This window comes from Hypanus sabinus, chromosome 17 (assembly GCF_030144855.1).
Source record: "Hypanus sabinus isolate sHypSab1 chromosome 17, sHypSab1.hap1, whole genome shotgun sequence".
In the NCBI taxonomy this organism is placed as follows: domain Eukaryota; kingdom Metazoa; phylum Chordata; class Chondrichthyes; order Myliobatiformes; family Dasyatidae; genus Hypanus; species Hypanus sabinus.
The window spans coordinates 5,443,316-5,469,793 of record NC_082722.1 but is presented as its reverse complement, the minus strand read 5'-3'; the positions used below and the strand labels follow the sequence as shown (position 1 = coordinate 5,469,793).

Here is a 26,478-nt window from a genome sequence, read left to right as displayed (position 1 = left end):
TCCAGCATCTTGCGTGTGTTACTCTACAATAGTTCTCTTTCTTCTCCTTTGTTCTATCAATGTTGTTTTATAACCTCGATACCCTCCTCCTCTACTTATGAAATTTAAAAATTAGTACAACACATAAGATATTTGAGTCATCACTGCTTCTTTGTAGAGCTATCAATAGTCAGTTTGTCTCTGTGCTCCTGAGCTTTAACCAAAAATAACATATTCGTAGTTGAATCTCCATCCACAGCATGCAGGCAGTGCACTCCAGATCATAATAAATCTGCTACAAATGCATAAGTTTATATTAAATACAAATTAAATCAAATTCATAACTATCCTGTCTAAAACTAATTTTCTGCTTTTCACATCTGGATCGATTCAGAATCTGTGTCCGCTTGGTCCTTGAAGCCCTGCTAATATAAACAGGTTCTATTTGTACTGGTTTTATCTGCTAAGATTTTGCACACCTTTATCAAATGACCTCACAATTGTTTTTGTTCTAAGGAGAATAAGCCCTGATTATTTTGGTATGCATGTCTCGTTGACAAGGCCACCATTGTTGCCCTTGGGAAGGTGACATTAAGTCACCTTGAGCTGCAGTCTCGAGAGAAGGTGCATCCACAGTATTACCAAGTAGGGAAGCTGAGAGCCTAGACCCGGTGACAATGAAAGATTTGCAATATAAGAGGCATGCTAAGTTGCAAAGAGAGGGAAGAAAATTGAAAAAGTTCAGAAATTATAGAAGTATAATGAAAATATAATAAAAACAAAGATTACTTGTAGACTAATGGGTGAACAAAAAAGCCTCTACATAAAAAATAATACAAATTGTAAGAAAACAATCATGACTCCTGTTGATAGCTGGAAATTAATGATTAGAAGTCAGAAAATGTGGTGGGGGAGAATTTTAAAACTATCTCTATCACTAGGGAGAAGATGCTCAGCAAACTAATAGAACTAAATCCTAACAAGTCCCAAGGATTTGATGATCTGCAACTAAAGATATGGTTGCATGGGCCTGATCTTCAAAATTCCCTTGACTACAGAGATGTTCTAGTAATGTTGCAACAGATAATCCTCCAAGTGTGATGCTCCTATTCCAGGTAGGACAGACATCTTCTCTTCTCGCATCTTCCATCATCCAGAAGGAACAACAGCCCAAAGCATGTACAACCAGATTCAAGGGAAGCTTCCACTGTCATAAGACTATTCAGTGGTTGCTTAGTATGATAAGATGGACTGACTCTTGACCTCACAGTCTACTTCATTATGACTTGCACCTTACTGTTTACCTGCACTGCACTTTCTCTGTAACTGTTACCCTTTACTGTTATTGTTTTACCCTGTTCTACCTCAATGCAGTGATCTGATCTTTGCAAGATAAGCTTTTCACTCTATCTTGGTCCATGTGACAATAATAAATCCATTTCAGCTAAAGGCTAATTAGCCTGGCATCTGATGTGGAAAATAGTGAAATGCATTATGAAAGAAATAGTATTAGGCTGTTTAGACCATCACATGCAATGAAAGGGGCATCTTATTCAACAAGTTTGTTTGAGCTGTAATGTGGTGGGTGGATAAACGAGCCCCAGTGGACATATATTTGGATTTCCAGGCAGGCTAAAACAGACAGGTTTTTGATTCATGGGTAAATCAAAGGAAATTGATTCTAAGGCTATTGATACAACATCATAAATTGATGCAACATCAGATTAGCTAAGATCTTGGCGGGTGTCATTCACCCAACTTGTTCTCATATCCGTTGTATTTATGTAGTTAGGGAAATTGAGTTTCTGCTCAGTGCGACATTGAGGACTGAAGGGCCCACACCATGTTCTATGTTTTATATACATGGTGACTCCCAAGATGTGTATGGTGTTGCACTCAGCAGTGGACGCACGGTTGGAAGTTACCATGTCTTTTACCTGGCGTGTGACCTGTACAAACATGAACACGTGTCAGAAAGCTGTTTAGGCCTCATTGCATGCAGGAGCATTGTAAATGGAATTAACATTGAGTATTAATCATCACCAGTCATCTCCATGTTGAGCTCCTACTGAAGCAGCTGAAGGTGTTTAACCCTAGGACAATGTCCTGAGGAAATCCTCCAGTGATGTCCTGGGGCTGGGATGACCCCTCTTCATCCACTGAAACCTTCTTCCTTTTGTGGAGTGTTTTCAGCTTGGCTTCCTTTACCACTCTTTACCAGGACTCCTCGAGTCTGCACAGCCATGTGGTGCCTTGATGTTAAGGGCAGTCCCTCTTAATCTTACCTGTGAGTTCAACTGGGTAGCATCTCAGGCGACAGGTTCCTCGCTCCAAGTTACCGCTGTTCCTGGTTAGGGCAGATAGTGAAGCCTGCCCGGGGAGAGTGGTCATTTAGTGTTTGGGTTGGGTTAGAGGGGAGCTGTTTCCCTTTGCGATGTTGGACAATTTGAAGATTGTGGCAGTGTGGTAGTCCCGCTGCCTCTGAAGTTGGTGCGCTATGGCTGCATCAAGGATTGAGGGGCTCAGGGAGCATGAAAGTAGTTGGGTTCTTTCCCTCACTCTTGGCCAATCTAGCGGTTCCTACAGTTGGGTGAGGCAGTCTGCTTGGCTATTATTACTCCTGAGCTTTTCTATTTCTCCACAATCACTGATAATTGCCATATCTCTCTGGCCCGTCTCCAAGAGCTACCCGGTGTCTTACTCTGTCTGGAGAACTTTATCAACTGTTTGCAATCATGTGATATTTGCATTGTGAATTCTGGTTATATTATGAGCCTCCAGACCCAACTGCTTCATTCCCCGGGGAATCTTTGGGACAGTCGCTGCTCTCGCTCACTGTCTGTACACTTTGTCGCAATGCTGTGGTGCTTGTTGCTGCTGTGTGTGAGCGGTGCTCTGGCACAGCCCTCCCAGGATGAAATCTTCTCCTTGCCGGGGCTGAACACCAGAATCAACTTCCAACAGTGGTCGGGCTACCTGGAGGCAGGTCCTGGCATACATCTGCACTACTGGTGAGTACATGAGCGTTGATGCCTGGATTTCACAGGTGGCTGAAAGAATCAAGGCTCCCAGCCAAGTCTTCTTATTCTCCTGGATAAACATGTCAGGGAAGATCTTGCAATTGGGCTTAAGCCATGGAGTTGAATGAAAGGTAGTGGGAAGACAGTAAACAGGGCAGCTCTTGTTCCTTGTCGCTGCTCATTCGAGAGGCCAGCACAGAAGCACAGCAGTTAACGTAATGCTATGACAGAGGCAGTGACACACTGCTGCTGTATGTTCTCTCCGTGACCACATGAATTTCCTCCGGGTGCCCCCGTTTCATCCCACATTCCAAATATGTACAGTTAGCAGGTTAACTGGTCACATGGATGTGACTGGGTGATGCAAGTTTGTTGGGCCAGACGTTACCCTACTGTGACGCTAAATCAGTAGTGTGTTTAGTGCCCCACACAGTCTGGGGATCAGCCAGCACGAGTGGGCAAGCTTACAGATGCTCAGGGGTTCTGGTGGAATTTGTTGCCCAATTGGACAGGTGGTGAGGAGGCAGAAACAATGAGGTCAGATCCTGTTCGATTCCAAAGAAGGTAGTTACATTTATGTATTCCCTTTGTAATACATAAAATCCCAATGAACATCTCAAAATATCAACTGTTTATTCCTCTCCATAGACGCTAGCTGACCTGCCAAGTTCCTCCAGCATTTTGTCTATGCTGACTGAGTGCCCCATCCAAGGTAGCCCCATTTCCCAGCCTGTGCCGCAGAACACCCAATGATGCAACACGATTCTTTAATCCACCAAAGAGACCGGGCTCATCCAGAGGGCCACAGATCCTACGATGTAGTTCTCTCCTATCCCTGCCTGTCTCAGCTGCTCAGGTCCCAGTCGGGGAACTTCAGTACCACAAGGTTTTGCCTTGGAGGTGAGAGTGTTGCATCTGGAGAATCAGCCTGCGGTTACAGCCATTTGCCCAGGACAGGATCTTGGTGAGGGCAGGGGGAGGGAATATCACTGCACTGCTCCTCACTGATCTAAAACTTGTGTAATCTTATTCCCTGATGATATGTTCTGTAAATAAACATCTAGCACTTACAGGTTAGGGAAGTGATTGGGGCTCAGATGTAAAATTTCAGACCATAAGTCCATAAGCCATAGGAACAGAATTAGGCCAAAAACAGCTCATCGAATCTGTTCTGCCATTACATCATGATTAATTTGTTATCCCTTTCAACCCCCTTCTCCTGTCTTCATCCCGTAACCTCTCACACCCTTGCTAATCAAGAATCTATCAACTTCTGCCTTGAATATACCCAATGACTTGGTCTCCATAGCTGCCTGTGACAATAAATTCCACAGATTCACCACCTTCGGCCTAAAGAAATTCCTCCTCATCTCTGTTCTAAATGGACATCCTTGTATTCTGAGGCTGAGCCCTCTGGTCCTAGACTTCCCCACTATAGGAAACATCCTGTCCACATCTACTCTATCGAGTTCTTCAAATATTCAATAGGTTTCAATGAGGTCCTCCCACATTCTTCGAAACTCCAGTGGGAGAGGCCCAGAGCCATCAGATGCTCCTCACACAAGAGAATCCATGACGGGATGGAAGAGAATCGATGAGATTGTGAAGAGAATCCATAGACAGGGTGGAGTGGAGGAGAATCAGTGAGATTCTGTTCACAATCTCATCGACCCTCCTCCACTCCACCCACGGATTCTCTTCACAATCTCATCGACCCTCCTCCACTCCACCCACGGATTCTCTTCACAATCTCATCGACCCTCCTCCACTCCACCCACGGATTCTCTTCACAATCTCATCGACCCTCCTCCACTCCACCCACGGATTCTCTTCACAATCTCATTGACCCTCCTCCACTCCACCCACGGATTCTCTTCACAATCTCATCGACCCTCCTCCACTCCACCCACGGATTCTCTTCACAATCTCATCGACCCTCCTCCACTCCACCCACGGATTCTCTTCACAATCTCATTGACCCTCCTCCACTCCACCCACGGATTCTCTTCACAATCTCATCGACCCTCCTCCACTCCACCCACGGATTCTCTTCACAATCTCATTGATCCTCCTCCACTCCACCCACGGATTCTCTTCACAATCTCATCGACCCTCCTCCACTCCACCCACGGATTCTCTTCACAATCTCATCGACCCTCCTCCACCCCATCCACAGTCGGGGAAGTTTACAAGAGCTAATGAACATGAAGGAATGGTGTGTGACCACAGGGAGAAGATGTAAACGCCATACTGACATGACTGGAGATGAGGATTGAGCCAGATCACTGCGGCTGTGAGGTAGTGACCCTTGTCCCTGTGCCACCGTGCTCAGGGCCACATCTGATGAAAACTGAGAGCGGGATGGCATTGAGAACTTAAAGGCTATGTGCTGGGAGTATAGAGAAATCTTATTAATATGCAGAAGGAGTGGGCAACCTTTCAGACATCCACCTCCCTGCTTCATCTGTGGACAAGTCCGCAGTTCCCTCATTAACCATTTCCGAACCCACAAGCGGAAGTAAGTCATCCTTTATCCTAGAGAAAAAATGGGAAGTCTTCCAGCTGAGAGAATTAAGCTGAGAAACAGGCCCTTACAGCTTAGCCCATCCATGCCAGACATGATGCTTATCGTTAGTAAATCCACTTGAACCATGGCGGTCTGTTCCTATCCAAGTGTCTTTTAAACATGGTGTCTGCCTCTACCTTGGGCAACACAATCTAGATATCGACTGCCCTCTATGAGAAAAAGCTTACCTCTCAGATCTCACTTTAAGCCCCTCTCCTCTTGTTTTTGGCTTCCCTGCCCTGCGAAAAAAGATTCTAACTATCTATATTACCTATATCCCTCATAAGTTTGTAAAACTCTATAAGATTTACAAAACTCTCCTCAGTGCTCCCACCATTGCCCCCTGATACTTACCTTCCAGCCACTCTGAGTGAGTTGGTCAGCTTCTCCCTGGTGACCGGGAAACACGTGCCTCTTGGACGTTCCTCATTTGTTGGATTCTGCTTGTTACTGATGCTCACAAGCTTTCCAGGCATGGTGGCAATATTTCCTTCTCACTATTTCTTTTATCACTCAACCTTTGGTCATCTTGCAATCAATAATATCTTATTTATAATTCCTTACAGTGCTACTTGTTAGATTGACAAGAAAGCCAAAGAAGCAAATTTTACAAGCTTCTACTCGTTAAGATTCAGTAAATGATTTTCCTTTCCTTTATTGAAGGTCACAGAGATCATATTGCCATGCAGAAACTATTGTTCCAAGAGACAATTGTGAGCAGGATTATGAACTATTGATTCAACAATTTCAACATTTCTTCCCACAGGCAGTTAATCTGATCAACCATTCTCGTTAGCTGCCACCTCACACCCCCTGTCTGTTACCCTCAGTCACTGCACTGCACTGTAAACACTGTTTGTAATGCTCTTTACATTGTAAATAGATGCTGGTATTGATGCATTTATGCACATTTCAAAGATTCAAAGGTCAAATTTAATGTCAGAGAAATGTATACACTATATCCTGAGATGCTTTCTCTTTGCAAACATCCACGAAAACAGAGAGGTGCCCCAAAGAACGAACGACAGTTAAACGTGAGAACCACGAAGTCCCCCTATCTCCCTCCGCCCGTACGTAGGCGGTAGCAAGCAATGACCCCCCTCCACCATATCCGTACTTTAACTTTAATTTTTTATTCTTTATTAATGTTGAATATTGTTTTTGTTGCATGCCATACCTTGACCAACCCACCACAGCAAATTCCTAATACGTGAAATTGAAAATGGCAAAGAAAGTTGTTCCTTGATATTAGAACAAAATTGTGATGATCATCAGCAGTGAAGGAAGACAAACTGTTTGTGTTCTGACGGCTTTCGTTAGCAATTTGCCAAGTTTCTTGATCTCCAGCGTTGCGCGTCAGTTGGCCTCAGCATCCTGCATTGTCAACTATCCAGGCGCATGCAGAACACAGGAACGCCTCGATCCTCAGTCCTGGTCCACTGTTCAATCAGTTCATTTTTGATCTGCACCAAAATTTCATATCCTGATGCGCTCGATATCCCGATACACTTGCCTTACAAAACAAGTTATGGCTCTCAACTACAGAGGCTGCAACTGGTCCACACCCATTGTAGGCCGAGTCAGGGAGTCATAGAACACTACAGCACAGAAACAGGCCCTTCAGCCCATCTAGTTTGTGCTGAACTGTTATCTATCTATCTTCCAGCCATGTCACCTTGCAACCCTTGATTTAACCACAGCCTAATCACGGGACTATTTACAATAACCAATTAACCTACCGGTACGTCTTTGGACTGTGGTAGGAAACCAGAGGACCCAGAGAAAACCCCAGCATTCCAAGAGGAGGAAGAACAGACTCCTTACAGATGACATCTGAAATTATCTCTGAACCCTGTTGCCCTGAGCTGTAACAGTGTCGCATTAAGAGCAATGCTTCCGTTTGTATTCTGCCGGTCCCATCGACCCGTACCTGCATCTTAGCCCTTCATATCCCTCCCATCCATGAATTTATCCAGAAATACATCCCAAGTTAATGTCAAAATCAAGGTTATTGTCATATGCACAAGTACATGTGTGGGCAGGTACAATGCAAAACCTACTTTACAAAAGCTTCACAGGCACATTGCATCAGATACATACATCCACAAGTGATACCTACGGTAAACACTAGTAGACAAAAAAAGTCCAAAGTCCATCATTTCCACTTCCTTTAGGTGAAACATTCCTAGTTTTGTTCCTGAGCTGTCTATCTAGGATTATATTGCGTCCCCTTGGTAAGGATTCCCTAACCAGAAGAAATCATCTCCCTGCATCCGCCTTATTGAATCCTTTTCCTGCAACCGGTTCTAACTGTCCCACCCTGCTGACATGGACCGAACCACGAGAGATGCTGAAGATTTTAAGAAATACTGTGGAGGAACTCAGCAGGTCAGGCAGCATTTATGGATGCCATCCGATTTCTGAATGGCCCATGAACACGTGAACTCTTTTTTTCTCTCTTTTTGCAGCACTTGTTCATGTATCACTTTGCTTCAGCAGGATGTTGAATGCCAGCCCACACCGGTTGTAACACCGGGAAAGTGGTCCTGAGGGAGTTCCCTCCTCCGACAGATGAAGCCCACCCATCATCGATGGGCTCACCTGTCTGAGATCCTGTAGGGTCCTCAATCACGGTTCTTATCTCTAATGTGTCTTCTGCTCTCCAGGTTTGTGACATCTCAACGAGACCCAACCACTGACCCAGTGGTCCTGTGGCTGAACGGTGGCCCAGGGTGCAGCTCATTGGACGGGTTCCTCGCTGAAAACGGACCTTTGCACGTAAGTCTTCCCATGACTCGATAGTACGGCTGGTGGCTGGAAGGTGTGGGGCGGTCCCATGACATGGAATCAGGCGAGAGGTTGAGACGTATTGATGTCGATGTGATTGATTGCAGGTGAATGAAAATGGACAGACCCTCTACATTAATGAGTTCAGCTGGAACAAGGTGGCCAACATGCTGTACCTGGAGTCTCCGGCTGGCGTTGGCTTCTCCTACTCCGACAGCGGAGACTACACCACCAACGATAAAGAGGTATCGTAGTTAATCTATCCCGTCCTAGCCTGCCCAGGTTCCATCAACTCGGTGAAGGAGGAGTAGAGGTGTACAATACAAAAGACACATCACCTGAGCCCTTAAGTCCATTTTCTTCCTGTGCTGAACAATTAACTCATCACATTATGCAGTTGGTGGAGCTGACGTAGATCTACCTTCACCTTGAACCCTTTACACGTCCCAACTTCTTGCACGTCAGTGTCTTCCTCTGGATAGCTCAGCCTACATCTCTTTTCCTCTCCCTTCCACCCCAGTAATTCTGTTAGCATTCTGGCTCCCATTTCTGCAGTAACTTACACTTCATGCGATAGAGAGGTGATCATTGCCAGAGAGCTGCAACTTCCAGCCAACTAGGTCCATTCTTGTTTCTACGTTGGAGATAGCTCCTCAGGGGGATTTCTCACATCAGGTCCTTCCACAATGTAGTGTGCACATTTCAGAATTGCAATACTTAAAATATACCATAAATTACGGCAAGATATATATAAAAACTTCAAAAAGAGAGCAAAAATCGTGAGGTAGTGTTCATGGGTTCGTTAACCATTCAGAAATATGATGGTGGAGGGGAAGAAGCTGTTCTTAAAACATTGAGTGTGTATCTTCAGGCTTCAGTACCTCCTCCTTGGCAATAGTGATCAGAAACATAGAAAAATTACAGCACAATACAGGCCCTTCGGCCCACGATGCTGTGCTGAACATGTACTCACTTTAGAAGAAGGAATGTCCTGGAAGGTAGGGTCTCTAATTATGGATGCTACCTTTTTGAGCCTTTTGAAGATGCTCTCAATGGTTGGGGAGCCAGTGCCCATGATAGAACTAGCTGAGATTATAACCCACTGCAGCTTTTTCCAGCCCTGTGCACTGGCCCCACCATCCCACATGGTGATGCAACCAATTAGAACGCACTTTGCAGAAATTTGCCAGAGTCTTTGGTGACATACACACTCTGCTCATACTCCTAATGCATTTGGAAGACCTACACTGGCCATGGGGAGAAGTTATGAAACAGGAAAAAGGGAGATCGGATGGACAGTTGAATCTGATTCATATTCTGTAAGGTTTTGGCTGATGGCTCCTGACTTCAGCTCTACTTTCTTGCCCTACTTCCAAGTAGAATTGAAATTTTACCTTAGCTTTTCTATATTCAGTGACTGCACCACCAGAGCTCGAGGTGGTGAAGTCTGAAGACTCGTGACCCTTTGAGAGTGGAAATTCTTCAGTAAATAAAAGGAGCTACTGGAGGAACTCACCTGACCAGACAAGATCTAGGGAATGCAATGGACTGTTGACGTTTTGGGTTGAGACATTTCATCTGAACTTGGTGATGTTGACCTGAAACATTGACTGTCCGTTTCCCTCCACAAAAGCTACCTGACCTGCTGTGTTCCTCCAGCAGCTCCTTTCTCACTCCAGATTCCAGCATCCTCAGTCTCCTCTCTGTTAATGGTCTGAAACTATGCTCCATAGTTCCAACTTTCCCCATCATAGGAAACATTCTTCATCGAAGAAGGGGAGCAGCATTTACCCACAGGGCTTTGCATTGCATTGGAGTGGAACTAAACAGAGCACTTTGCGGAAAGAACACTGTTTAAACAAACATTATATAAGTGACTTCAATGTTAGACAAATAGCAAGTACTAAGTGCTCTCACTTCCAGTATTTAATCTGGTGGAAAAATCCATCCTTTTTTGTTATCTCTGGTAAATACATTTTATGTGCTTCCATTAATCCTAGGGAAAATACAGAGAAATAAATTTTCAATCTGTCAGTCTCAAAACGTGATGCCTCCCTGGTGTAACTACTGTTTCAAATACCCATTAAGGATCTCCCTTATGTTACCTGCACGTTCCCCATCTTACTTGTTAAGTAGTTTAAACAAAGCTGTTGGTGCAATTTTCCTCTTAAGAGTTTGTGTCAATATTGAACTCATTAACGGCGTTATTTGCTGATTACTGTAAAGCCTTGCAAGACGATGGCACCTCACAATCGGGACTTTAATCTTTAGTCCCTACAGTGGAAGCCGAGCTGAAAAGCAGGAATATTGTTCACTGAAGTTAGAATATCTTGGTGTGGCTGGAGTGTACTCCCAGTGATACTGGCAGCTGTTAACCCAGACACGCCAAAGACCCTATATCCATGTCCTGATGAGGCATCGACTGTTTATTCCTCTCCAAGGATGCAGCCTGACCTGCTGAGTTCCTTCAGCATTTAGTGTGTATTGCTCTGGATTTCCAGCATTTGCTGAATCTCTTGTGTTTGTATCCTTATATCGACTTTTAACTTTTCAGTGTAGTCTTAACCCACAGCTCTGTCTCCACCCCACCCCACTCCCATAGGTTGCCGAGAACAACTACTTGGCTCTGCAGGATTTCTTCAAGAAGTTCCCTGAGTTTGCAAGCAATGAGTTCTATGTGTTCGGTGAAAGCTATGCTGGGGTTTACGTACCATCACTGAGCCTCAAGATTGCAGAAGGCTCAGCACAAATCAACTTCAAGGTACCTGTTTTTTTGTTTCAACATGATCAGCCGTCTTTGCATCTTTCTGGCCCAGTGTCCTCTTTCTTGAAAGCTGTGTCCTAGCTGTGGTCAGGATTGCCACCCCTTCCTCACATCCTAATGTGGGATTGAAGAACAGGGCTGGTGGGTGAGAACAGGGAGCAGACACACTTCACCACTACCTTTTAACTAACAAAATGCCTTTTGCAACGCAGCTTTGGAAAGTGCAGAACCAGTTTCTGTACAGACAAACCCCACGAAAGATCAGAGATAAATGATCTGTTCATCTTTTTGGGGGCAAATATTGGAGCAATCAGATGCTTCTTGACGAATGATACAGGGGTTTTGGAGTAGTTGTTTGGGGCTCAGGAGTGACCCATAGTTTTGGATGGTCAACAACTCCTCCAATCAGATAGGACATGCAATAAGATAGACCCAGTCTGGTGCTGATGGAGGTCCTGTAGCATTTGAGGCTCTGTCCTCACCACACGAGGCCTCAAAGTTCTTAGAACCAGTTTGAATCATTCTTTCTATTTACATCAGTGGTAGGAACTGCTCAGACCTGTTCCCAGGGACTCACTGTGTCAGAATCTCAAAAGATTTATCATCACCGACTTAGATGATGTGAAATTTAGTGTTTCAGCAGCAGTGCAGAGCAAAGACATAAATTTACTATAAATTACACAAATAAGTAAACAGCACAAAAAAGGAATAACAAAGTAGTATTCACGGACCATTCAGAAATCTGATGGTGAAATGAAAGAGCCCTTTCCTGAAACACTGAGTGTGGGACCTCAGGCTCCCGTGAGGGTAGTTAACAGAAGATGTGCCTATTGTCCATGTGGCTGCCATTGGTAGGGCTCAGGGAAAGGGAATGTGTCAATAGCACAGAAAGACCTGGGTTCCCATGGTTGCACACCCAGCCCGGTAATCACTGTGATAATATGGGACGTGGCCGGTCAAGCATCAACAAGCAGGCAAATGGTTTTAGATATGACCCACCATGCAGAGCCCATAAAAAGATATGGCACAGAAACAAGCCATTCAGCCCGCCAGCCAGTTGCCCTAAACAAATTTTACTCTCCCCATATTCCCTTCAGTTCCCCCGGATTTTACCCTCATCTACACAGTGGGGGCTATCTACAGGAGCTTTCTAACCTATGAACCCACACACCTTTGGGACATTGGCAGAAACTACAGCACCTGGAGGGTGTAAAGGGAGAGCATGCAATGAGAAGGAGAAGGTGCAGGCTCCACACAGATAGAACAGGTATTCAAGTTTGAACCCTGCTCCTGTTCCACTGGTACCAGCACACACTAGAGGTACAGAGTGTGAACTCAACACGTCCAGTTTATGATGGACTATAGTGAAGCTGTGTCCTCTTTCTTTTAGGGTTTTGGAGTTGGCAATGGAATGAGCAGCCAGCGTTACAACGACCAGTCACTTGTTTACTTTGCCTATTACCATGGACTCTTCGGGGACACGTAAGTTTTGTGTAATTGGTCTCTGGGGAGTGCCCTACTGTTCCCCCGTTGCTTTGTATATGATGAAAGGCTCAGTATATGATGAACGGTTCTTCTGCTCTGGGCTGGAGGTGGCTTCGGCTGGGGCACACTGCCTCTGCAGTTCATCCCTGCCGCCTCAGGCACGTGCAATGGCTTCCTGGTGGTCTCTAGCAGGACTCCAGTTTGGACCCACACCAGGAGAGGATTGGCACCTTCACATCATGTTGTTTCCATTGTCTTGTGATAGGTGAATGTTGAAGCCAACTCATTAAATTTGTATCTGTTGACACTGAGAACCATTAAAAGTTGTTCAGACATTTTGTGGGTCTAGGTACTGGATACAGAGTGATGGAACTAGGTAGAAAAGCTGGTCTAATTAGACCTGACTTGGTCTAACTTAGAAAGAAGAGAAAATCTGCGGATGCTGGAACTTCAACTGTACTCTTTTCCGTAGATGCTGCCTGGCCTGCTGAGTTCCTCCTGTGCAAACACGAGGAAATCTGCAGATGCTGGAAATTCAAACAACACACACAAAATGCTGGTGGAACACAGCAGGCCAGGCAGCATCTATAGGGAGAAGCGCTGTCGACGTTTTGGCCCGAGACCCTTCGTCACAACGTCCTGATGAAGGGTCTCAGCCCGAAACGTTGACAGTGCTTCTCCTTATAGTCACTGCCTGGCCTGCTGAGTTCCTCCTGCATTGTGTGTGTGAGTTGCTCTGTCCATAGACACTGCCTGACCTGCCGAGTTCCTCCTGCATTGTGTGTGTGAGTTGCTCTGTCCATAGACACTGCCTGACCTGCCGAGTTCCTCCTGCATTGTGTCTGTGAGTTGCTCTGTCCCTAGACACTGTCTGACCTGCTGAGTTCCTCCTGCATTGTGTGTGTGAGTTGCTCTGTCCATAGACACTGCCTGACCTGCTGAGTTCCTCCTGCATTATGCCTGTGAGTTGCTCTGAACCTAGACACTGCCTGACCTGCTGAGTTCCTCCTGCATTGTGTCTGTGAGTTGCTCTGTCCCTAGACACTGTCTGACCTGCTGAGTTCCTCCTGCATTGTGTCTGTGAGTTGCTCTGTCCCTAGACACTGTCTGACCTGCTGAGTTCCTCCTGCATTGTGTCTGTGAGTTGCTCTGTCCCTAGACACTGTCTGACCTGCTGAGTTCCTCCTGCATTGTGTGTGTGAGTTGCTCTGTCCATAGACACTGCCTGACCTGCCGAGTTCCTCCTGCATTGTGTGTGTGAGTTGCTCTGAACCTAGACACTGCCTGACCTGCTGAGTTCCTCCTGCATTGTGTCTGTGAGTTGCTCTGTCCCTAGACACTGTCTGACCTGCTGAGTTCCTCCTGCATTGTGTCTGTGAGTTGCTCTGTCCATAGACACTGTCTGACCTGCTGAGTTCCTCCTGCATTGTGTCTGTGAGTTGCTCTGTCCATAGACACTGCCTGACCTGCTGAGTTCCTCCGGCATTGTGTGTGTGAGTTGCTCTGTCCATAGACAATGCCTGGCCTGCCGAGTTCCTCCTGCATTGTGTGTGTGAGTTGCTGATGCACCATCAATAACTCTCGGAGACGGGAGGCAAACAATAGGCTTTTATTAGCTGCAAGAGACCACGATTAGCAGCAAGAGACCACCACACAACATCCTGGAGACTGAGGGAGGAGCAGTGCCTCCAATCGCCTTTATACAGGGGCCTGTGGGAGGAGCCACAGGGGCAGTCAGCGGGGGGGCGTGTCCAGACAGGCACACGTAGTTCACCACAGATGCTTGCTCTAAATTAGTTTTCCTTTCAAAGATTGCTCTTTGTTGGAAGCTGTTTTTGGGAGATTGGATAAAGATGTGATCACGCGGCAGAGAAGGCAGGGAAACTTGCCTCTTGGGTGGAGTGTTTTAGTTTTGAGGAGAGTCTCAGTTCATTTTCCTTGAGGCACACACGGTTATGCTTGATGAATAACAAACTATAAGGGACACGTGCAGATAGCTGGTAAGAAATGCTGCTGTAAATCAGAGGGGCCTAAAGCCAGGGGAGAGTGGGTTAGGAGTTTTCAAGGGACTTGAGGAAGAATTTGGAATCTGAACGAGCGATAGAGACAGGAACCGTCCCAATGTTTAAGAAGTGTTTCAAGTTTGTTCTCCTTTGCCCTTTCTGCTTTCCACAGGGATGACTCCCTAGTCCCCCAATTTCTGCCCAGCCACTCCCTCCCCTCCCCAGGCACTCTCCTCTGTAACCACAAGATGTGAAACACAGACCCTACATCTCCTCCCTCGTCACCATTCAGCCCTTCTAGGGGAGACAGACGTTTACATACAAATACTTATTGTATTAAATGCTCCTGATATGACCCTCTCTACATCGGAGAAATGAATGATAAAGCAGAGAGCATTACAGGGTTGGTGGTGATGCTTTGGGTAAGGGGGTGACGATCGGTGCTCAGCAATGTTAAGATTATGGGGTGTAGCTCTCAGTTAATTGGGGTGGAGCGTAGGGTTAGTTGGGATGTAGCTTTGGGTAAGTGTGTGTGGGGTGGAATGTATGGAGGTGTATGTGGGGTCGAGGGGATGTGTGCTGCCTAGCCGGTATGGGGAAAGGTACTGGGCGGACTATTTTGTTGTACAGCTGTGTGCAGGATGATAGGGGGTGACACTCGAGGTGGTCCAAGTTGGGGGAGTGACCTGGGGTCTGGTGTAAGTACGTTAGGTCAGCAAGTGTGTGTGTTGCCTGGCAGGATCACATTAGATGCCAGGTGCCTAAAAATGTGATCAGTACAGATAAGTACTTGATGGTTAGCATAGAGAAGATGAGCTATTTATGTTCTGTACAACGGCAGGGGGGGGGGGGAGATAAAAGGTTCCCATTTTGTGCCCACCATCCTTATAGATGAAGGTGAGAAAATGGTGGCTGCGTGGATCGAAGAGTTCCAGGGCCGTGCAGGTAGGAAGACCTGGAGGTGTAAGGATGCATTAAGATGGACAATGTGAGAAATTATGAGAGGGAACCTGTTTTTCCGCAATTCTCACTCCACATTGAGCTTGTAACTCCCTGTAATGGGAAACACAAGAAATAGAAATGACCAGAGGGGTTTGAGAGGGAAAACCTGGGGTGTAACCAGGCACATTCTCTGCCTTAACATGTTGATTATCAGTGAAGGATGGCTGGCCTCCTGTATACATTCCTCTGTCTACGTCGATATTAAAAGGCACTTGTAGATTCTCCTGTATCAGACTGTGTGATGTGGAAGGGCATAATCGTCCTTACACTTTGAGTGAACTTTTGGAAGTTCACAATGAGAAAAGCTGACAATCAATATTTAGATTTTGTAAGCAGGAAAAAAAATACATCAACAAGGTTTAACAAAAAAAAACAGTGGGTGCAAAATGCTATACCTATGGCATAAGCATTGTCCAATTTATCCTAAATCACTATGGCTCTAATCAGGTGTAACGGTAATGCATTTACACACAGTGGCCATTTTATTAGTTACCTCCTGTACCTAATGAAGTGGCCACTGAGTGTATGCTCGTGGTCTTCTGCTGCTGTAGCCCATCCACTTCAAGGTTTGACGTGTGTGTTCAGAGATACTGTTGTGACGTATGGACATCTGAGCTACTGTCACCTTCCTGACAGCTCACACCAGCCTGGCCATTCTCCTCCGGCCTCTCTCGTTAACAAGGTGTTTTCACCACAGAACTGCTGCTCGCTGGATGTTCATTTTTTCACATCATTCTCTGCAAACTCTACAGAATGTTGTGTGTGAAAATCCTAGGAGATCAGCAGATTCTGAGATACTTAAACCACCCTGTCTGGCACCAACTATTATTCCTCAGTCTGAGTCTCATTTCTTCCCCATTCTTGTGTTTGCTCTGAACAACAACCGAACGTCTTCACCATGTCCGCATGCTGAGTTGTTGCCACGTGATTGGCATTAATGAGCTGGTGTAGACGTGTACCTAAAAAAGTGGCCACTGAGTGTAGGGAGCACCTTTAAAATAGAGGATCATTCCATGATGTTTCAGTGGAGAAGGAATACAAACGAATAATCAGATAGTGGACAATTAGCCAGCAGTGGTGAAGGAATGGGGATACATTTCCAAGTCGGGAAGGCGTGTGGCTTGGGGGGCAACTTCCAGCTGGTGGTGTTGCCCGTGCTTTAGCTGCCCTTGTCTTTCAGGAGGAAGAGGTGGTGGTTTTGGAAGGAGTGTGGGTGAGCAGAGGGAACAAACTGCTGTTGGTGGTGGAGTGAGGGAATGGCCGTGCATGGGTTGGAGCCGCACTCATCCCGGCAAGCGGAGAATGCTCCATCACCCCCTCACTTGAGCTGAGTAGATGGTGGAGAGGCTTTGAGTACTTGCCACACCTGCCCTTGCAATCACGTTGTGGATGTGGCTCCTCCAGCTCAGTTGCTGTTTAGTTGTAACCACAGGACGTCAATAGTGGGGGTTCAGTGATGGCAATGCCATTGAATGACAGAGTGAAAGCTGGACTTTGTCTGGCTGGATACCATCGTTGACTGGTGTAGGTGTTACTGCCACCTGTCAGCCCAGGCCTGGGTATTGTCCAGCTCTGGCTGCATTTGGTCTTGACCATTGTGCAAGCACCAGTGATGATATGTTCCCTGGACCTGACAATCGGAGAAAGGTGATTGATGAAGATTGGGCCTAGGACAGTAGCCTGTAGAAATCCTGCAGAGGTGTTGTGTAGCTGAGGTGATTGACCTCCAATCATCACAACCATCTTCCTTTGTGCTAGGTTTCATTCCAATGGAGAGTTTTCCTTGCGATCCCCAGCGATTCCACTTAGGGCTCCATAATACCAAACTCAATCAAATGCTGCCTTAACAGCATGAACATTGATTCCTCTAACTTCTAGTCATTTCTCACCCTCCCCTTTCTCTTTTACATTCCCTTCCCTCCCCTCACCTGCCCATCTGGTGCCCCTCCTCCTTCCCTTTCTCCCATTGTTGTTCTGCTCCCCTATCAGTTTACTTCTTCTTCAGCCCTTTATCTCTTCCACCTGTCACCTCCCAGCTTCTCACCTCATCCACCCCTCTCCCACCCAGCCATCTTCCCCTTCACCTGGCTTCATCTATTACTTACCAGCTTGTACTCCTTCCCGTCCCCCCCACCTTCTTATTCTGGTTTCTTCCCCCTTCCTTTCCAGTCCTGATGAAGGGTCTTGGCCCCAAACGTTGACTGCTTTCCCCCCTCCATAGATGCTGCTAGACCTGCTTGAGTTCCTCCAGCAACTTGTGTGTGTTACTCTGGATTTCCGGCATCTACAGAATCTCTTGTGTTTGTGAACTAATGTCGAGGCCAGATGCCCTCACTTCATCTCTGGAGTTTTAGCTCTTTGGTTCATGTTGGATGCCGGTGGTTATGAAGTGACTTTGGCAGAACCCTAACTAAGTTTCGGTGAGCGAATAGTTGCTAAGTAAGTTCCACATGCTGGCAGAAAGCGGCGGACCAGACAGATTGATGGTCCGGCATGGACTGGATGGGCCGAAGGGCCAATCTCTCTCCTGTAACTTCATGCTTCAATGTTTTGGTAAGTGGCCAAGTTGGATTTATCCCACTTTTTGTAGAAAGAACATTTCTGGGCATTTTTCTGTTTGGTGGGCATGATTAAAGATGAGCTTTATTTATCATGTTCATGGAAATACATGGTTTGTGTCAACGACCAGCGAGGTCCAACACTGTACTGGGGCAGCCTGTCAGTGTCACCATGCTTCTTGCACCAATGTCATATGCTCACAACTCACTCACCCTGACCTGTATGTCTTCTGGAGTACGTGAAGAAACGAGAAAACCCACGCAGTCACAGGGAGAAAATAAACTCCTTGCAGATATGGTGGGAATTGAACCCCAATCTGAAGATTGGTGACTGTAAATCATTACTGTAACCACAGCACTAAATGCCATCCTGGCCACACCAGTGTTGCAGTTGTACTTAGCCAAAGGTGTGGCGAGTCCTGGAGCACGTCATCAGTACTTTTCCTGGATTGTTCCAGGGTTCGTAGCCTTTATATTATATAATGCCTTTAGCCAGCTCCTGACATCATATGTATTAGCTTGAAGACAGGCACCGACAATGTTGGGACTGTCGTTAGAGGTCAAGGTGGATTATCCCCACGGCACTTCTGGCCTGGAATTCAAGGCTGGATGGCCAGAGCCCCGAGTCAGTGAGTCCACTGGGGAAGTGGACGGCCCATTATCTGAGAATTCATGAGTTCTTTGGAGGCTGGAGGTCAAAGATGATCTGTCCTTGGGTTAGAGGACAGTGTGGGTGAAAGGAGGAATGGGGTTTGTTTTGCAGTTGTTGCTTTGTCCTTTTGTCTGTTCTGTTTTGTGTTGTTCAGCCAAGTATTGTGGACCTGCTATGTTGGTGCCAGAGTGTGGGTTTTCTCCAGCATTGTGTCCCGTCATTGTACCGGCTCCCCCATCATTTCTTCAACATTCTCTTTTACACAGATGTACCAGCTCCCCGTCAATGTAACAGGCTCCCCTGTAATTGTACCAGGCTCCCCAATCATTGTACCGGCTCCCCTGTCATTGTACCGGCTCCCCTGTCATTGTACCAGGCTCCCTTGTCATCATACCGGCTCCCCTGTCAATGTAACAGGCTCCCCTGAAATTGTACCAGGCTCCCCAATCATTGTACCGGCTCCCCTGTCAATGTAACAGGCTCCCCTGTAATTGTACCAGGCTCCCCAATCATTGTACCGGCTCCCCTGTCATCGTACCGGCTCCCCTGTCATTGTACAAGGCTCCCCCATCATTTCTTCAACATCCTCTTTTACACAGATGTACCAGTCTCCCCTGTCATTGTACCTGCTCTCCTGTCATCGTACCAGCTCCCCTGTCATCGTACCAGGCTCCTTTGTCATCGTACAGGCTCCCCTGTAATTGTACCAGGCTCCCCCATCATTTCTTCAACATCCTCTTTTACACAGATGTACCAGTCTCCCCTGTCATCGTACCGGCTCCCCTGTCATTGTACCGGCTCCCCTGTCATTGTACCAGGCTCCTTTGTCATCGTACCGGCTCCCCTGTCATCGTACTGACTCCCCTGTCATCGTACCGGCTCCCCTGTCATCGTACCGGCTCCCCTGTCATTGTACCGGCTCCCCTGTCATTGTACCAGGCTCCTTTGTCATCGTACAGGCTCCCCTGTAATTGTACCAGGCTCCCCTGTCATCGTACCAGGCTCCCCTGTCATCGTACCGGCTCCCCTGTCATCGTACTGACTCCCCTGTCATCGTACCGGCTCCTTTGTCATTGTACCGGCTCCCCTGTCATCGTACCGGCTCTCCTGTCATCGTACCGGCTCCCCTGTCATCGTACCGGCTCTCCTGTCATCGTACCGGCTCCCCTGTCATTGTACTGACTCCCCTGTCATCGTACCGGCTCCCCTGTCATCGTACCAGGCTCCCCTGTCATTGTACCGGCTCCCCTGTCATCGTACCGGCTCCCCTGTCATCGTACCGGCTCCCCTGTCATCGTACTGACTCCCCTGTCATCGTACCGGCTCCCCTGTCATCGTACTGACTCCCCTGTCATCGTACCAGGCTCCCTTGTCATCGTACCGGCTCCCCTGTCATTGTACCGGCTCCCCTGTCATCGTACCGGCTCCCCTGTCATCGTACCGGCTCCCCTGTCATCGTACTGACTCCCCTGTCATCGTACTGACTCCCCTGTCATCGTACCGGCTCCCCTGTCATCGTACCGGCTCCCCTGTCATCGTACTGACTCCCCTGTCATCGTACCGGCTCCCGTCATCGTACCGGCTCCCCTGTCATCGTACCGGCTCCCCTGTCATCGTACTGACTCCCCTGTCATCGTACAGGCTCCCCTGTAATTGTACCAGGCTCCCCCATCATTTCTTCAACATCCTCTTTTACACAGATGTACCAGTCTCCCCTGTCATTGTACCTGCTCTCCTGTCATCGTACCAGCTCCCCTGTCATCGTACCAGGCTCCTTTGTCATCGTACAGGCTCCCCTGTAATTGTACCAGGCTCCCCCATCATTTCTTCAACATCCTCTTTTACACAGATGTACCAGTCTCCCCTGTCATCGTACCGGCTCCCCTGTCATTGTACCGGCTCCCCTGTCATTGTACCAGGCTCCTTTGTCATCGTACCGGCTCCCCTGTCATCGTACTGACTCCCCTGTCATCGTACCGGCTCCCCTGTCATCGTACCGGCTCCCCTGTCATTGTACCGGCTCCCCTGTCATTGTACCAGGCTCCTTTGTCATCGTACAGGCTCCCCTGTAATTGTACCAGGCTCCCCTGTCATCGTACCAGGCTCCCCTGTCATCGTACCGGCTCTCCTGTCATCGTACCGGCTCCCCTGTCATTGTACCGGCTCCCCTGTCATCGTACTGACTCCCCTGTCATCGTACCGGCTCCTTTGTCATTGTACCGGCTCCCCTGTCATCGTACCGGCTCTCCTGTCATCGTACCGGCTCCCCTGTCATTGTACTGACTCCCCTGTCATCGTACCGGCTCCCCTGTCATCGTACCAGGCTCCCCTGTCATTGTACCGGCTCCCCTGTCATCGTACTGACTCCCCTGTCATCGTACCGGCTCCCCTGTCATCGTACCGGCTCCCCTGTCATCGTACTGACTCCCCTGTCATCGTACCGGCTCCCCTGTCATCGTACTGACTCCCCTGTCATCGTACCAGGCTCCCTTGTCATCGTACCGGCTCCCCTGTCATTGTACCGGCTCCCCTGTCATCGTACCGGCTCCCCTGTCATCGTACCGGCTCCCCTGTCATCGTACTGACTCCCCTGTCATCGTACTGACTCCCCTGTCATCGTACCGGCTCCCCTGTCATCGTACCGGCTCCCCTGTCATCGTACCGGCTCCCCTGTCATCGTACTGACTCCCCTGTCATCGTACCGGCTCCCGTCATCGTACCGGCTCCCCTGTCATCGTACCGGCTCCCCTGTCATCGTACTGACTCCCCTGTCATCGTACCGGCTCCCGTCATCGTACCGGCTCCCCTGTCATCGTACCGGCTCCCCTGTCATCGTACCGGCTCCCCTGTAATCGTACCGGCTCCCCTGTAATCGTACCGGCTCCCCTGTCATCGTACCGGCTCCCGTCATCGTACCGGCTCCCCTGTCATCGTACCGGCTCTCCTGTCATCGTACCGGCTCCCCTGTCATCGTACCAGGCTCCCCTGTCATCGTACCAACTCCCCTGTCATCGTACCGACTCCCCTGTCATCGTACCAGGCTCCCCTGTCATCGTACCGGCTCTCCTGTCATTGTACCGGCTCCCCTGTCATCGTACTGACTCCCCTGTCATTGTACTGACTCCCCTGTCATCGTACCGGCTCCCCTGTCATCGTACCGGCTCCCCTGTAATTGTACCGGCTCCCCTGTCATTGTACTGACTCCCCTGTCATCGTACCGGCTCCCCTGTCATCGTACCGGCTCCCCTGTAATCGTACTGGCTCCCCTGTCATCGTACCGGCTCCCCTGTCATCGTACCGACTCCCCTGTCATCGTACCGGCTCCCGTCATCGTACCGGCTCCCCTGTCATCGTACCGGCTCTCCTGTCATCGTACCGGCTCCCCTGTCATCGTACCAGGCTCCCCTGTCATCGTACCGGCTCTCCTGTCATTGTACCAGCTCCCCTGTCATCGTACCGGCTCCCCTGTCATTGTACCGGCTCCCCTGTCATTGTACCGGCTCCCCTGTCATCGTACTGACTCCCCTGTCATCGTACCGGCTCCCCTGTCATCGTACTGGCTCCCCTGTCATCGTACCGGCTCCCCTGTCATCGTACTGACTCCCCTGTCATCGTACCGGCTCCCCTGTCATCGTACCAGGCTCCCTTGTCATCGTACCGGCTCCCCTGTCATTGTACCGGCTCCCCTGTCATCGTACCGGCTCTCCTGTCATCGTACCGGCTCCCCTGTCATTGTACCGGCTCCCCTGTAATTGTACCGGCTCCCCTGTCATTGTACTGACTCCCCTGTCATCGTACCGGCTCCCCTGTCATCGTACCGGCTCCCCTGTAATTGTACCAGGCTCCCCTGTAATTGTACCGGCGATGGGATAGTGTAGCTCAGTGTATTGTTTAGCGTGTGTATAATCCGGCCTTGTAGCTTCAGCAGGTTGATCCTTCATTCTGAAGTGTTCTTGATGCTGTGCCAGCAGTCCTTCCCACACTCTTCATTAAACCAGGCGTGACTCCCTGTTTTGATGTTGATGGTGGGGGCGGGGGAGGGATTATACAGCAAATGAAGATGGTTTTCATTCCAGAATTTTAATTTTAATTTTTCATCATCTGCTGTGGTGAGATTCGAACCAGATTATTTTCCCTGTGATAATTCTTGGTGTCCTGCCTGAGACATCGACTATACTCTTTTCCACAGATGCTGCCTGGCCTGCTGAGTTCCTCCAGCATTTTGTGTGTGTTGCTTGGATTTCCAGCATCTGCAGATTTTCTCTGTTTGTATTTAGAGATTAGTTTAATTTTTATTGGGATTAAGCATGGAATAAACCAGCCAGGATTGTATTAATAAGAAAATGTTTACTGTGACAGGGTTTTGAATACATGAACCACTCTGGTGTCAGTAATGGAAAAGTCTGTCTGGTCTGCTGAGCTGAGGGATGGGTTAGTAATGGTAGCCAGGTGGATATGAGGGTGTCTGACCCGTTCCAGTTGAGTGATGTTGTGTTTCTTTTTCTCCCCCTCACATTAGATTGTGGTCCAACCTGAATTCATACTGCTGTGGATATGGACCCTGCAACTTCTACAACAACAATAACTACAACTGCCAAGAGTCGGTAGGTTATTCACCTAGGAGCCATGGAGTCATAGAACACAGAAACAGCCCTTCGGCCCATCTAGTCCATGCCGAACTGGTCCAATTCACCTGTACCCAGTCTATAGCCTTCAATGCCCCTCCTATCCAAATTTCTCTTCAATGCTGACATCAAACCATCACTACTGACAGCAATTTCCACCCTCTCACCACACTCTGAGTGAAGAAATTCCTCTTCGAAACATTCCACCCTTCACCCTTAACCCATGATCTCTAGTTCTAGTCTCACTCAACCTCAGTGAAAAAAGCCCGCTTGCATTTACCTTATCTGTACTCCTCAAAAATTTTGCATATCTTTATAAAATCTCCCCTCATTTCCATACGTTTCAGGGAATAAAGTCCTGAACTATTCAACTTTTCACTACAACCCAGGGCCTGAAGGTTCCGGTAACATCGTTGTAAATGTTGTCTTTCAATATCATTGACATCTTTCCTGCAGGTAGGTGACCAAAACTGCACACAATCCTCCAAATTAGGCGTCACCAATGTCTTCTACAACTTCAACATAACATCCCACCTCCTGTGCTGAGTACTTTGATTTATGAGGGCCAATGTTACAAAAGCTTCCTTTACAAATCTATCTACCTGTGACGCTACTTTCAATGAACTGTGTATCGATATTCCCAGATACTTTTGTTCTACCATGATCCTCAGTGCCCTGCCATTCACTGTGTATGATCTACCCTGGCTGGATCTCTGAAAGTTCCTCACACCTCGCACCTAGCTACATTGAATTCTATCTGCCACTTCTCAGCCCGTCCCTCCAACGGGTCCAGATCCTGCTGCAAGCTCACTCACTCACCAGTTCTGTGGAATTAGTGTTGAACTTTTGAATCCTCACATGCCAAGTTCAAGTTTATTCAGCTGTACACATGTACACAGCCAAACAAAACAAAGTTCCTCCAGACCAAGGTACACAACACAGTACGTATAGCTCACACACAACACATAAAGTAATGTTACCGCATCTGTGACACAAGCTAAACGGTATAACTCTGCTGGCACTCCATACGTGATGATGCCTGGGTGGTGGCAGGCAGTTCAATAGTCTCACGGGCTGGGGGAAGAGGCTGTTTCCCATTCTAACAGTCCTTGTCCTAATGCTCCGGCACCTCCTGCCTGATGGTAGGGGGTCAAGGAGATTGTTGGACAGATGGGAGGGTAAATTGACAATGCTAAGGGCCTTGCGTACACAGTGCTCCTGATAAATATCTCTGATCGATGGAAGAGAGACCACGCTGATCTCCTCAGCAGTTCTGACAGGGACTCAGAGCCAGATGCCTTTCAATTCCCATACCAGACGGTGATGCAGCTGGTCAGGACAATCTCAATGGTGCTCCTGGAAAAGATGGTTGGGGTGTGGGGGGGGATCTCATCAGGAAAATCAGGAAGTGGAGACGCTGCTGTGCTTTGTTAACCAAGGAGGAGGTGTTGAGATGGTCTGTTACGTGCACTCCCAGTTATGTGACCCTAACTCTCTCCATGGATGAGCTGTGTACGTGGAGTCAGGAGTGATCTTCCTAAAGTCCACAATCGTCTCTTTGGTCTTGTCCATGTAGACTCAATTTGTAGTGCTCAGACCGTCCTCCAGCTGCTCCACCTCCTCCCTGTAGGCCGTTTTGTCGTTGTTGAAGGGGCCAGCCACTTTGTGTCATCGGCCAACCTGATGATTCAGTCTGAGCTGGATCCAGCAGTGGGCTGAGCACACAGCCCTGGAGAGCACCAGTGTTTAGTGTGATGGTGCTGGAGATGTTTCTGCCAACACAACCGGCTGAGGCCTTCCTGTCAAAAAGTCCAAGTCCAGTTACAGAGAGACCCAATGCGGACAGTTTACCTGCCAGCTTCTGAGGTTAGATCATATTGAACACCGAGCTGAAGTCAATAAGCATTATCTTGGCAAATGAAGCATGATTTTCCAGGTGGGACAGGATGGAATGGAAGGCAGAGGCTATGGCATCATCAGTAGACTGGGGATAAATGAACTGGAAAGGGTCCAGTGCAGCAGGTAGATGGAATTTAATGTGATCGTAACCAGCCGCTCAAAGCACTTCATTACTGTTGAGGTCAGAGTCACTGCACGGTGGTCACCGAGGCAGGTTACGATCGCCCTTTTGGGCACCGGGATGATGGTGGCTGCCATGAAGCCCTCGGGGGCAGTGGATAGTTCCAGAGAGGTGATGAAGATACCTGTTACCTGGACTGCACAGTCCCTCAGTACCTGACCAGGTATGCTATTTGGCCCCACAGCTTTATGTAGGTTGATCCAGGCTAGCGAGTTCCTCTCACCAGCTGTGGCCAGACGGAGCCTGCTCCTCGAGTTGGCTGGGGGTAGGGAGCCTTCCTCACTTGTACATCAATCTGTGTAGCAAAGCAAAAGCACTTTCAATTGAAGTAAATGTACCTGCAGTGACTGTGGCAAATGGGAGAGTGAACATATTGAGAAAACGGAATGATCTGTTATTGGTTATATGTAGCTGATAGTCCTGGCCAATTGCTCACTCTTCCCTGCATGGTGCATGCTGTCTAATTTGACTGAGAAGATAGCTTAATGCAACGCTTACCGTAACTTCTTTGCTGTGAGACTCCGTGTGTGCAAGATATTGCAGGTTTTTCATTTGGAGGCCTCTCTTGGGGGAGTGAACGTCATCCATAATCACACGCAAGTGACAAGCTCTTGTCCAAGATGGCAGGCATTTCTGGATGGAGAGCGTTGCAGATTTTCTACAAAGGCCATTATGTTCATTTAGACCTGAAAACAAATGATTGTTCTTTCTTTTAACAGCTCTACCAAGTCTACCAGATCATCTACAACAGTGGACTCAATTTGTATGCATTGTACAGGCCATGTTCTGGGGGAGTACAGAAATATTTTAATCGACTCCATGCGGACATGAAGAACCTCTTCCAGTTTTACAAGTTTGATGAGAAGATGGTATGAAGCATGTATTACCATATTATATTGAAAAGACCAAAGGACCACGCTCCCTTTCCAAACAATACGAAGTTTGAGGCTAATTCCT

General features: G+C 47.8%; 1 protein-coding gene across 1 annotated transcript in view; it reads left to right on the top strand.

The window, feature by feature from the left end:
- The first annotated feature begins 2,823 nt into the window (after positions 1-2,823).
- The window catches only part of LOC132407136 (lysosomal protective protein-like), a 38,749-nt gene continuing 15,094 nt past the window's right edge, over positions 2,824-26,478 (top strand). The window contains exons 1-7 of the mRNA XM_059993432.1: positions 2,824-2,990; positions 8,232-8,343; positions 8,460-8,597; positions 10,955-11,113; positions 12,507-12,598; positions 23,336-23,420; positions 26,241-26,390. Of these exons, the coding sequence (XP_059849415.1) occupies positions 2,836-2,990; positions 8,232-8,343; positions 8,460-8,597; positions 10,955-11,113; positions 12,507-12,598; positions 23,336-23,420; positions 26,241-26,390 (891 nt within the window). The 5' untranslated portion in view covers positions 2,824-2,835. The remainder of the gene's footprint in view (positions 2,991-8,231; positions 8,344-8,459; positions 8,598-10,954; positions 11,114-12,506; positions 12,599-23,335; positions 23,421-26,240; positions 26,391-26,478) is intronic.